The sequence below is a fragment of the Hylobates moloch genome, unplaced genomic scaffold (genome assembly GCF_009828535.3).
Source record: "Hylobates moloch isolate HMO894 unplaced genomic scaffold, HMol_V3 SCAFFOLD_22, whole genome shotgun sequence".
Taxonomy (NCBI): Eukaryota; Metazoa; Chordata; class Mammalia; order Primates; family Hylobatidae; genus Hylobates; species Hylobates moloch.
In genome coordinates, this window is record NW_026652297.1 from 20,208,506 (window position 1) to 20,222,570 (window position 14,065).

The following is a 14,065-nucleotide window of genomic DNA, read 5'->3' on the forward strand; positions in this document are numbered from 1 at the left end:
AGACATTTCTTAACAAAGGGATTAGGCACAGAAAGTCCAAATGTTATAATGCAGTTTTATTTAGGTCTGAGACAACTCAATGGATGGCTTTATAAACCTTTTCAATATGCACCACAGCTTCTAAGCATATTTAAATGGACTGGGAAGTTAGGACATCTGTTTACACAATTGCTTCAAATCGAACAACCACCATTTTTCCAGAAGCAGCATGTGGGTGTTGTTCTGAAAGTCAAAATAACATAGAGGTGAAAGACAAAGCCCCACACATAATCAAAGAAAGCCTTCAGGCAGATAATTCAGAAGAAAAATCACAAGATATTTCCACTCTTCTAACTGGATTCCCCTAAGGCTGAGGAACAGAGTAGGGGAGGTTAAGGGCTGAATTTTCTGGCCAGTTGTGAAGAAATGTGGATTTTCTGAAAGGTCCTGAGAATGCAGTTGTCATTTTTACAGTTTCTCTCCTTACCAATGTCACCAGAAATGAGGTTACTCATTATAGCTGAGCTGGCAAGTATCATTTAACATGCTTTGTAAACTGTTAAATTTAAAGAACGTGAAGTTGTCTCCCAGCATCCTGGGGTAAGAATATGTCCAATAAATGAAGAGGAGAGCAGATAGAAATGACAGAACTGAGGTTCAAGTACACAAGCTGGCATGTTCTTCTCACATACCGTTGTATCCCTTTACTCAGAGCCTAAGGCAACTAAGAGGGCAAGAACATCACAACAAAGGATCATCTGTGTGCAAGATCCCAACACTGTCTGCCCAGGATTCCCTCTCAGAGAGCAGCACTGATGAGCATTGGAGGGATGTGATCACACCCAAGGAATCACTCTCCAAATGTTAAGGAAATCCCTTCCTGAGAAATAAACTCTTTGATAATTACACCTGGAAGTCAGCCTGGATAATATCTGGTTGCAACCCCTCTCCATTTTTGAGCTGAGTAAAATAAGACCAAGAAAGGTGAAGAGACTTGTCCAAAGGCACCTCACTATTGATGAGAGAGCCAAAGACAAAAGCTGCATCTCTAATTTAATTAGCTATTTGTTTATACCCTGCCTTTATAAATCCATTCTAGCAGTTATTGAGGATGTACCCTACCAACCCACCCTGTACAGACATCATACTAGGCAAGAGGGATGTAAGGATGAACAAGGAACTCATCCTTTGCATTTTAACTTTCTCAACTCAAGATATTTTGTCCATCCTTCCCCACAGTTTGCAAGCTGTCACAACTTTATTGATTCTTAGATGCATATTCCAAGCTTTGTCAACAAAATCTCTCACCTACCACTTCTACTGCACACTGAACCTTCAGAGAAAATTAAATGGGCTGAATTGATTAGCTATTACGTTGAACCATATAACATTTCCATTTCTGCAGCTCAAAACTGGTGAAATATTGCCAATGTCCCATGATCCAACCTAACATTCATAAGCAACCTGGAATCTCTTAAGAAGAAAATCACCCTTCTCTCTGATAAATCATCCCAGATATTCCATGAGAGTGTGCTGCATGGGTTTCAATTAGGAAAGTAAAGTCTGGAGAATAGATAAATAAATAAATGGTTATGTATGCATACAATGGAATACTGCACAGGAATAATAAAGAACAAACTACCCACACACACGACATGGAGGAAGAAGAAGAGATGCCATGTTGGCTGGAAGAAGCCAGATACAAATGAGTACATGCTGTATGACCCAATATATATGATGGTCCGGAACAGGCAAAAAGTACTTGATAGTGATAGAACTCAGAGAAGCAATTACCATGGGGAGTAACTACTTTATGGTTGCATAAAGAACATGAAGAAAACTTACAGGGCACTGAATGTGTTCTATATCTTGAACCACATATCGGTCACAGGGATTTAAACATATATAAAAATTCATCCATCTGTACATTTAAAATCACTGCACTTTGTCCACTTTGTTATATGAGTATGTATGTTATATTCTGGTTTTTAAAAAGGAAGAAAATTATATTCTCTGACCTCCAATGATATAGTTTAGCATAGTGGTTAAGCACAGGCTCTGGAGGCAGACAATATCTGCCACTAACTAACTATTTGGGCTTTGATGATATATTTAACCTCCATAATCCTTGGTTTTCTTATCCCAGAAATGGAAATAAACAATAACACCTACATTACAGAGTTGTGGGACTCATTAAGTAAGATAATGTATATGAGGCACACAGCACAGAACAGGTTGCTCAAGATTAGCCAGTGGGTACTAGGAGTAGCACCAGTATACGGGCCATACTGAGAGCCCTCACTCCTTGCATACACATCAATTCCAGGGAAATCCTTTTCCTAAACACCTCTCATTCCTCATGTGGTCCTTGATGGAGAGGTAGAAACCAGGTGTTAGCACCCCCGGCTCCCTGCCCACTTGTGGTTCCCCCTACATACCAGCAGGGTGTCCGGGAGGTTGTGCCCCTCTGTGAAGGTGATGACCACGGGGATGATGCCCACTGCAGCAAGCTCCAGTGTGGCTGTATTGATGGAAGCTGCATCATAGGCCCAGCCTGCCTGGAAGAACACAGCCACCTTCCTCATGAGAAGACCCGAGCGTACACGTTTGAACACATGTCTCGCCATAAACCTCATGGTGGCCCCGAGGTTCCTGCGGCCAGATGACTGCTCCAGGGGGATGTTCCTGACAGCCTCCAGGAGTGCAACCTTCCCCTTGTAGTCTGAGAAACGAACCAAGTAATTGGTTTTGGCATTGTAGGAAACAATGGCCACACGGGCATCTGTTGGGCAGTTACTGTCACTTATTTCCATCTTCATCAACAGAGACAATAAAATGTCTCTCATCCTCTCAAAATCCAATGGGGAGACATCATTTGACATGTCCAAGGCAAAGGCCACTTCGGTTGGGAATGCTGGGCATTTGGAAATACCTTGAGACAACAGATACACAGATTTAAGATATTGTGTAATGCCTTGAAAGAGGTAAGGATTGAAGTGAGTAAGAAGGAATATTATTTACCTCTTGAACAAACTGGAAGGGAAATTATTTTGGAGAGAAAAGAAGACATTGTTAGCTTATGTAGGCAGTGACACCTTTCCCATGAGTGTGCTTCAATATGAAAAACCATCTTCTCTGGAAAATTCAAGCATGGCCTTCTCAGGCTCCTGCTGAGTGTGGCAGAGACCTGTACCTGTCCCCCAAAATCCATTCTCCCTTTTTTCTATAGTCATGGAACCCCCAATTTCGGATTGAGCATATGGATGCCTGGAACAAAGACAATATTTCCCAACTTAGCCATCTTACAAATTCTAGGTAATAGAATAGGAAAGATGATAGGTAAAACTTTGAAAAAATATTCTTCTCCTTTCCCTTCCTTTCCCTGGTGGCTGAAATATAGATGTGACAACTGAAGTCTGATGTATTTTCAGACCATGAAGGAATTTGGGGAATAGAACATCCCATATACACACAATGGCAAAGCAGGAAAATATAAAGAGACTAATCCCCGACCACCACAGGCTCCATATCAACCTCAACTGACTAGTTACAGCCTATGGTTTCAGAAATAACATTTGTACGACTGTTACTGGGGATTTAGGTCACATTCAACTGAACTTAAACCTAATGAATACATTGAGCTATTCTGAAACTATATTATATACATGCATATAATATATACACATATAAAATTACAGATACTAATTATAAACTACATGTATTATATATAAGTGTATGTATACAAGTAATACATTTTCAAAAAATACTAAAAAAACCCAAAAAATTAGAATTACCCTTAATTCATCATGTATATGTATTTATGTATATAAGTAATAAATATATAATTATTTCATTTCATTTTATAAAACTTGGAGCTTAAGATATATTTATTCTGAATCTTTATTCACTTAGTATGTAACGATTTTTTTCATCAATAAATTTAGTGCAATATCATCTATTCTACTCTATAGATGATCCTTTATGAGGAGCATACTTGTACATGTGTCTGCGCACATTTGTCCAATCGTAGCCCTATATAAATCTCTGTAAGTATTGATTTTATATGCATGGTCCAGCCAATTGCTCTTCAGAAAAGTTGTATCAATTTACACTCCCACCAGCAATATGTACTCTTACACATTTCCCAATCTGAATAGGAATTCTTCTGGCATTTTTAAAACACTTCCAATCTGAGAAACAAAATGGGTAACTCATTGTTTTAATTTATATTCTATGACTTCTGGTGAATTTGAACATTTTTACAGATTTATTGTACATTTCTATATTTTCTTTTCTGAATCTCCCATTCATGTCTTTTGCCCATTTTCTAAAAGTGGTGTTTGTTTTTTTGTTTTTACATTTAGGTTTAGCCATTATGCAATGTCTGTGTTTGTAGATAAAAATGACTGAGCAGTAGCAATTTTTTAGATTTCAACAGGATATAGTAAGGAAGTTAGTTCCTTTCCCTGTGTCCTTTGCTTATATTGCAAACTATTTTTTCCCGCTTTTCTGTTTACTTTTGACTTCATGGCATCCCTCAATGTAAAAGGGTTTTAACTTTTTATATGGTCGACTCTGAGACTCTTTTACTTCATAATCACACTGATGGTATTATTCTTTATGATTTCTAGGAAAAAGAAGCCCAGAATCTCTCTGAACAGCCACTGGATGGGAACAGAGAGAACATGGAAGGGTTATGGTAAGAAGGGCAGGATGATTGCAGAGAAAACCCAAACTTCCAAACTAAGCAATTTGCCAAAATCAACATTCTCACCCCATGGCCGTTAAGTAGATAAATGTACATATCATAGGACACAAATATCCTGGAATGCATTGAACATAATAAATAAATTCCAACTTGCAGATGTGACTAAACATTACTTAAGATTGGATTGTTCATAATTCCATTTTTAAAACACAACTGTAAATAAAATAGGACAGATTTCTTCTCAAAGGGTGACTATTGATCCCTCCCATTTAATAGGGTTACATAAAAAGAACAAAGCTCCTCTGTTTTGTGATAAGAAGCAGCAAGATGTAGGCACACAGGTGTGCAGCTATGACACCTCCTGGGGCACAGTATTGCTCAGTGGAGCTTCTCTTCATCGTTGAGATGGCATGCTGTCAATCCACTTTATTTCTGAGACCACATTGGGAAAGATTACTTACCTAAAGGGCAACTAAGCCCAATGGATGAATTTATAAGAGCCTTTCACAATGAATATGGCACCTTCCAAACCTCAGCCAAAGCCTCAGGTGACTTATGCCCCTAATCCGTAATCCATCCCCAGCTCATACCACTGGCTCCTTTTGAGCCTTTCCGAAACAACTTACGGCAGTTGTCGCGTGTGAAATCAACAATTTTGCAAGGCTGATAAAAAGATGGGGGGAGAACAGGAAAAAGGAAAAAGTATTTAACTTGAAGCATATTTTTATTCACACTTGTCACCTTAGGAATGTCATATGGATGTTATCAGTCCTATCTGAAGCTTTTTAATCTACAACAGAAAACCCAAAAATTGTCAGAGCAGATGAGACTATTCTACAATTACATTTCCAAATCCTGTCGATATTTTAAAACATTTAAAAGATGTGTGTGCAATATAGTGCCCATATTTTTGGAGATAGGTAGATAAGGGGTACCCATTTTTTAAATCTGCCTTACAAAGTAATGGAATCAAACCTGATTTTGAAGAAGTTGAAATCAAAGAATCTCAGCAGAGAATGCAAGGAAAGGCTTTCAATTCTTGGCACTCTATATTATAATAGCAATTCCTGTATCACTTCTTTAGAATGACTGCCAAGACAGGCACCCCTAACACCTCACCTAGTCATTCTGCTTCTTTCCTTCTACCCCTTCCTCTCTGTTCTGTTCTTCTCTCCATCCCAGGCCTCTTTACTTCCTGCTCCTCAGTTGCCTCCACACTCCCCACCCCCCGCCTAATAGTATTTTTGTACTTGGGAGATGAAATGCTATCATAACTTTTGAGATTGTTTTCAAGTGTTCCATGAAACACAGAAACCTGTGCTATTCAAAAGCCTGTGTGTGGGTTTATAAATACTTTATAAGCAGTTTTTGAGCTTTACAAAAAGTCACATTACAGAGAGGTAGTAACCTCAAAGTCTTTTCTTTTTTTAATGTCAACTAGTGTTGCTCAAAAACACCCCAATTCCCTGCTAGATTTAAAATATCATTCTACTATTTTTATTTGACTTGGTGATAACATTTCAGAGTAAAGTCTATAAACTTAAAGTACTAACAGAATTTGTAAGAGGAAAAAAACTAAAGAATCTTTAAGATTAACAGATTTCTATTTTGTGAAAGTGGAAAGTTTTGTGTTCTAAGAAGAATAAAGTTTCGGCTGGGTGCAGTGGCTCATGCCTGTAATCCCAGCATTTTGGGAGGCTGAGGTAAATGGACTACTACAGGTCAGGAGTTCAAGACCAGCCTGGCCAACATGGTGAAACCGTGTCTCTACTAAAAATACAAAAATTAGCCAGGCATGGTGGCACACGCCTGTAGTCCCAGCTATTTGGGAGGCTGAGGCAGGAGAATCTCTTGAACCCAGGAGGTAAAGGTTGCAGTAAGCCGAGATCACATCACTGCACTCCAACCTGGGCGACAGAGCGAGATTCCATGTCAATAATAATAATAATAATAATAATAATAAAGTTTGGAATTAAAATCTTCACCTACCGTCATATCTACCAAACCTTTGGGGCCCTTGATACCCTGGAAAGAACAGAAACTTGAGTTTAAAATGCAAAATTTTGAGATCCAACACATTCTTCTACAGAGTTGGCAAAAGAGTCTTCAAAACTCTACCACACTACATAGACCATCTTCTGTCCTTCACTCCTAGCCCTAGAGTTCTGTCTGACTCCTTTAGGAAGAAAGCCACAGTTGCCTAAGAGGTGTATCCAAGACCTGTGAGTCCAGAAAGGCTAGACAGAAACACTCTTAGAGGACCAGGTCATTTTGAAACCACAGTTTAGGATCACATTCAGAAAAAGGGCTATCGAAGATCCCAGGACCATTCATCGATAGTTCTAAAGTAGACCCCAGTTCCTCCCTTATCCCTTCTCTTCAGGCCACCCAGCACCACCCTTTTTCTGTCCTAATACTGAACAAGAAGTCTTCTCTGGAAACCTTCAGATTAGAGCTTCATGGCTCCAACCTCTGGGAGTCTAGAGATCATTTTTCTTATTTAGAATCTACAAGGTGGTAACTAATGACCTCAGGCAGGTCACTATAATTATCTCAGCATCTCAGCCTTTGTTTCCTCTTCTGTAAAAATGCCATGAATGGTGCTTCTAGCACTAAAATTTTTTATTTTCTGACTTTGTTGCCCCTCTCCAGTAAACCCTAGACTGCAAGTGAGACCACCAGGTTTAATCCATGGCTGACCTACTGTGCCATCCCTCATGGATTGACAGTCTGGCCTCCTAGGACAAGGCACAGAGCAGAAGGATGGTAGCCTCAAAGTCTTTCCTTTCATATCAAATGATGTTCCGGGGAATTTTAAAAATATTCGTGGACTTGCAACATTGTTAGTTAAGATTATATAAATATTATATTTTGTTAGGCTTTCCCCCTAGTTTTGCATAAATATTGTTGCTCATCTTGTTTGCAATGATAAACAATGATAAACTCACTCTCTAGTGGGTTTTATGCATCAATTTATTTATTTAGGTTCATAAATCTCCAGCCACTCCAATATCTTCTCCATGTTCAAGTAAAAATATATATCGAATAAATGTACTGTATAAAGACTTGAAGCTAATGCTGTAGGACAAATTTGCCCCATTCTCTATGTCAATCCCGCTGTTTGTCCCAAATGTTCATTTCTTCTTTAGAGATGCTTCTTATCAAATCTTCATTTATTTTTATACAACAGTTGAAAACAAAAGAAAAAGGAAGGGTACATGTTACCATTTGTCCTGGTGGGCCTTGGTCACCCGAAGTTCCAACAAATCCAGGAAAGCCGGCATTACCCTAAAAAAAGACCAAGCCAGAAGAATAAGCTTCCTCCTTGATTACAACCATCAGTTCCACTTTGATATGTTATTATTCCTAATGCCAATGAGTCTGCTATTGACCAGTTAGTTTATAAACTGTATATCTGTGGGATAAGACAGGGAGAATAGAAAGAGAGGAAGGTCATTTTATGGGAACCATCCAAAAATCCCCCCATATACCCAACCTCAGTCATGCACATGTGTACATACACACACAAACACACACGTCTAGACAGATCCTTAAAATATGACTCAATACACTCTGTTGAGTCTTGAGGTTATATAATAAAAATAATGCAGGACGTCTGCATTAAGGGCCTGACATCAGGAAAAAGGAAAAATTTCCCTATCACCTTCTGGTTCTCAGTGTTTCAGAAAAGGCACATGGTGGCCATAGGTTCACTGCTCATCTTCCAAGTATTTGAAATTACACAGTGTTATCTAAATACAGTGAATCCTTTATCTTTTTTTATTTGAAACTAGAAATAAAAGTTAGTTGATCAGAGGAACCATAGCCAGCAGCAAGCCAAGTTAGGCACAGATCAAATATTTCTTTATGTCCTTGCCAATGTATGAAAATGCTAATTCTTGAGTACCTAGGAAACACACATTATCTTTCCTTTCCTCTTTTCTGCAGTAAACACTAGTCCATTTCCTAGAAGACCTTGGTCTCTAACGTTGGTCAGCTAAACATTACCAAGATGTTAGATATCTACAGGCTTACTCAAAGAGCTGCCAGTGATTGTGGCTGTTCAAGCCTGACTGTTCAGAACATAAAGGAATTGACTTTTAATCGGAGACTGTATAAAGCACAGTGGACTCAAAGTCCACCAAGATGGCAACTACATTCTCAAGAATCTTTTCTAAAAATAGCAAGGGAAAGTTAAGGCTTGGAACAATCCTAAAGACACAGCAATGTTTGCTCAACAGCTAAAACAATATCCTTCCAAATGATGTCTAGACTTACCAAAGACAGAGGTGCTCCCAAACTTGGTTTTAATAGGTTGGTATTGTAAAACCAAAACTCCCAACTTGGATTTTCTGTTGTTATGGCTTGGTAAACTGTATTTGTATTCAGGAGATAAATGAGAGTGGGATTAAGTGGGGAGTGGGATAGCCAAAGGAAGGTGTGGAATGACATTGACTGAGCAGGAATGGGCTTCCTGCTAAGAAGTCCTAACCCAGTGGAAATGTACTTCCGTAATGATGTGGGCTTCTATAGATATCAGGAAGTTTCTTTGATTCTTACCCTCTTCCCTCTTATTCCCTTTGCCCCCTTTTCTCCTTGATGGCCCGGGTCACCATCTTCTCCCTTAATAGAATCAAAAGCAGAACTTTTTGAGTGTAAAGAAAAATAAGCACAGACAAATGACACATGCTGCCTACCAGTTGCCAGGCCCAGAAATATATCTTCTTACTTGTGCACCAGGATAGCCAGGGAATCCAGGTTCACCCTAATGCCAGAAATGAGATAAGGTCTTATTTAATGTCATGTGATTAAGAAATTTCCTTGATATGCCTTGGGGAAAAAGAAGACACTATAATCCAGGTTCACCTTAGTGTCAGAAATGAGATAAGGTCTTGTTTAATGTCATGTGATTAAGAAATTTCCTTGACATGCCTTGGGGAAAAAGAAGACACTATAATTTTGAGGAAATAGACTCAAAACAGGTGCCAGGAAAAACAACTATAGCAACTGTTGTTATCTTGAGCTGCTCTCAAGTGGCCGTATTTCATATCTCTAATTCAACATGAAACAACTTGTAAATAATTTTTACAAATTTCCCTCCTCCCTAGTATATTGTGTAATGAAACTTCTTCCGTAGGGCATTTTTATCTCTCAGTTTAAATAACCTGAGGTTTAATCCAACAGAAACCAAGGGAAAGGGCACCACATTGAGTGTTGGAAAGCAGGTGCTCATTGTCAGAACCAAAGGCATACTACAAAGCAATCATTCACTCAACAAATATCTATTTGCATCTCCTGTCTTCCAAGCACTTCTCTAGGCACAGGAAATTCAGCAGTGAACAGAATGAAGACCTTGCTCTCATGGAACTTACATGCTAGTGAGGAAGAAAATGAACAAAGAAATATATAATACGTGAGAAAGAGATCAATGTTATTCCAGAAAGGGTATGCAGGAATAAAGAACTATGTGTATCAAAGGATGAGGAGACACTATTTTATATGAGGTAGTCAGGCAAAGCCTTTTTATAAAGGTGGCATTTGGGCAAAGACCAGCATGAATTGAGAAAACAAGCAGACTTAGGGGGGAAGAGCGTTCCAGGCAGAGAGAGGAGTATGTGGGAAAAAAAAAAAAAAAACCCTGAAGTAAGAGGAAGAGTATGTGCTGACATGTTTGAGGAACACTGAAGCAGAGTGGAGCGAGGAGGGCAGGCAGGAGGAGATGAAGTCAAAGAGTTCACAGAGACCACACTGTGTAAATTCTTAGATACCATGGGTTTTATTCTGAGCGATGTGGAGAATGACAGAAGGGCTTTGAATAAAGGAATGACTTGATCTGACTATGTTTTTAAAGATGTCTCTAGCTGATGCATGGAGAACTGACTATATGAGGCAAGGGTGGAAGCAGAGAGACCAGTTCAGTGGCTATTGCAGTGACACAGATGGAAAATTATGTTGGCTTGGTCCAGAGGGTGGCAGTGCAGTTGCGAGAAATGATAAAATGCTGGATGTACTTTGAAAATAGACTTACCACTATTTGTTGATGGATTAAATGTGGGAGTGAGAGAAAAAGATTTATCAATGACAGCTGCAAGTGTCTGTCTTGAGCAACTGGATGGATGAAGTTTCCAGTCCCTGAGATGGGAGAGGCTGGAGGAGGGGCAGGTTGTTAAGGGAACCAGTTTTGGCTGACTGGATATTTGATCATATTAAAGGATTATTATTAATTCTTTGGTGTAAGAATGGTATTGCGGTTACATTTTTAAATAATCTTTTAAAGATGCAACCTGAAATGTCTATGCATGGAATAGATGATTATCTTGAAGTAAATCCCACATATCACATGACCTACAGTAGGTGAACCTAAGTAGAGGTTCTCTCCTCACTCCTATTTTCTTAATGAAATACGAAGCATGATCATCTGCTTTAAACATGGACGACAAAGCAGATCTTGGAGGTTTGAGGAGGAAGGAGGGGGTATGAAATCAGCATGGTGGGAGGATAAGTGAATGGGTGTATAAATAAAACAAAAGAAAACAAAATTGGCCAGGGGTTGTTCATTGTTTGGATTAGGTGATGGGAACGTGGGGTGAGGCAGGAGAGTGTCATTATACTAGTCTCCACTTTTATTTTTGAATTTTTCTGTAACAAAATGTTAACAAATAAAAAAACAAGAAGAAATTTGTTTGGGGACATGCCAATTTTAAGATGCCTGCTAAATGACCAAGTGGAAATATTTTTAGAGTTTAGGATATTGGTCCAAGCTGGAGAGATAAAGTGGAGATAACAGGATTGATCATTATTGATGCTATGGAACTGGATTTCCCCAAGAAATGTCACCTGAGAGATGAGTAAAGAGGGAGGAAGGTATGTGAGTAGAGCTTTGAGTCTTCCGATGCTTAAAGGTCAAGAATATCCAGAAGATCTAGCGAAGCAGGATGAGAAAGGGAAGACCACGAAAACCAGGAAAATAGAATGTATTGGAAGTTGAGTGAGGGAAAAAATCAATAATAAACCCATGATCAATCCGTCAAATGCTGCTGAGAGATGGAGCACAATGAGAGCAGAGAAGTGACCATTGAATTTAGCAACATGGGGTTTACCTCAACTAAAGCAGATGTACAGTTGAGTGGGGAGGGTTGAGGAGTGAAGGCTTGAGTGGCAGTTTTTCAACCTCAGCATCACTGATATTTTGGACCTGATGGTTCTTTGTTGGGAGGGGCTGTCCTGTGTATTGTAAGATGTTAAACAGCATCTCCACCCAGTAGATGCAGCACCCTCTCCTTGAGTTCTGACAACCAAAACATCTCCAGACATTGTCAAATGTCCCCTGGAGGGCAAAATCAATTCTGTTGAGAAGCACTGGTATAGACTACTCCTTCAGTGAGTTTTGCCCAGAGGAGAAAAATGGACCGAGAGCCTCAGAAAGCAAAAGGGAGTGGAATCCAGTCTAGGAGGCAAGGATTGGTCTTAGGTAAGACCATGGACCCTCGTCCATAGCAGTAGGAGAGAAGGCAGGGTGTATGGGTACAGAGGCAAGTAGGTTGGCCTACTTGGTGGTGGACATTTATGGAGGTTCTTTTCTCACTGCTTCAATTTTATTCATGAAATAGGAAGCATGATCATCTGCTTTAAGTATGGAAGACAAAGCAGATCTTGGAAGTTTGAGGAGAGAGGAGAGGGTGTAAAATAGTCAACTCAGAGAGAAGGGGAGTGAACCGATTAAGAAAATGTAGTCAGTTGGCCAGTCAGCAATATGAGACATTTAAAGTGAGGCCATTACATCTTGCAAAGAAAAATTCATGCAAATATGGACTGAATCTGTGTTCCATAATGTTAGCTGTATCACAATAAACAAAGACTGCAGTTGTGCTTAGCTCCAAACTGACATGTAGCTCAAACCACACACATTTGAATTCTACCCAGAATTTCCCTGCTATGCAAACTTGTCCATAGCAAAGAAAAATTTAGTTTACCTGGATGGAATTTCAAGGGACTAGCTTCCACATTCAGCTCTGCCTCTAACTAGCTGTGTGACCACAGGCAAGTTACTTCACTTCTCTAAGCCTCAATTCTCTGAAATGTAAATTGACAAAGCTAAACTAGATGATCACTGAGGTTCCCCATAGCCCATCATTCCACAGGTATTTAGTGAGAACTTACTATGTTTGAGGCATTTTTCTGCTCAATAAAATGGCAGTGGTGCCATCTTGCAGCCACAGGGAAACAAGAGAATTGCAGAGAAGCCAGCCCAGAGTCCTGCCATCATTAAGCAACTAAGCATCACTAAACACCCCAGTAATTTCTTATTTTGTGAGGCAATACATGTAACTTGAAGACTGAAGCATCCAGAATAACAGTGGGTATTGAGATTTGATTTGCTCAACAAGTTCCATGTGACCTCCATGCTTTAAGACCTGTCAGTGACCAATTAACTACATATTAAAATACAAGCTTCTTCTGAGAGTGGCAGTCATTCATTCAAATACACTTACTGAGCACCTACTCTCTGCCAGGCTCAATTCCAGAAAAACAGAAGTGCAATGCTGCTGTCAGGTTTACAGCCTGCGGGATACAAGAATAAATTATAATACAACCTTGACAGAAAGGAACTACTGCAGAAATATGAATGTGCTTTAGGAACACAGAGTATAGGAGAGCAAATTCTGTCCGGGGAAGACCAAGGCTGCTTCCACAAGAAGTTGGTACTTGACTGGGTCTTAGAAAATGAGTAAAAGTTGTCCAAGAGATGGAGATCAGGAAGCACATTCCAAATGGAAACACGAGCGTTTGCAAAGTCAAGGAAGTTGAGAAAGGGTCTGGCACTCCCAGAGCTGAGGTGGGAATATCTGACATATATGTGGAAGATGAGGGAAGAAGTTTGACTTTTAAACAAGAGAGCGACAAAATCAATTTTTACTTTTTAGGGAGGGAGTTCTGGTGGCCAAAACATTTTGTAAATATGTACAAACCGTTCCTGGCATACAATTTGAAAAATAACACTTATTTTAATAAAATAAAATAAAAACTACAGTCCTTAGTTCAGAATACCCTGTAAGGTTACCCTCACCTTTGATCCTTTTCTTCCTGGATGTCCGTATCCATCAGAACCAGGAAGACCCTAAGAAAATGACATATAAGATGAATTGTAGAGTCATGCAGACCAACACTTGGTTGATGATAATATCTGAACCCTTGGATAAATCAACAATGCAAGGAAGTAAGGATAACAATGGGGCTTGATGGAGATTGGGAGACAACCTTCATAGGACAAACACTCAGATTTGGAGAAGATAAGGGTTTAAAACTTTGAAAGACCACAATAGAAGGAAGTTTTTAGGTTTTTTTAAACCCCCATCTGTACATCAGCAAGATGGTATC

The 14,065-nt window shown here is 39.4% G+C and overlaps 1 protein-coding gene across 1 annotated transcript in view; it reads right to left on the reverse strand.

Moving 5' to 3' along the window:
- The window catches only part of LOC116462088 (collagen alpha-4(VI) chain-like), a 90,855-nt gene that overhangs the window by 17,994 nt on the left and 58,796 nt on the right, over positions 1-14,065 (reverse strand). Inside the window, exons 26-33 of the mRNA XM_058433735.1 lie at positions 13,755-13,805; positions 9,417-9,452; positions 9,248-9,310; positions 7,913-7,975; positions 6,677-6,712; positions 5,314-5,350; positions 3,001-3,012; positions 2,418-2,911 (exon numbers count right to left, since the gene is read on the reverse strand). Of these exons, the coding sequence (XP_058289718.1) occupies positions 2,418-2,911; positions 3,001-3,012; positions 5,314-5,350; positions 6,677-6,712; positions 7,913-7,975; positions 9,248-9,310; positions 9,417-9,452; positions 13,755-13,805 (792 nt within the window). The remainder of the gene's footprint in view (positions 1-2,417; positions 2,912-3,000; positions 3,013-5,313; positions 5,351-6,676; positions 6,713-7,912; positions 7,976-9,247; positions 9,311-9,416; positions 9,453-13,754; positions 13,806-14,065) is intronic.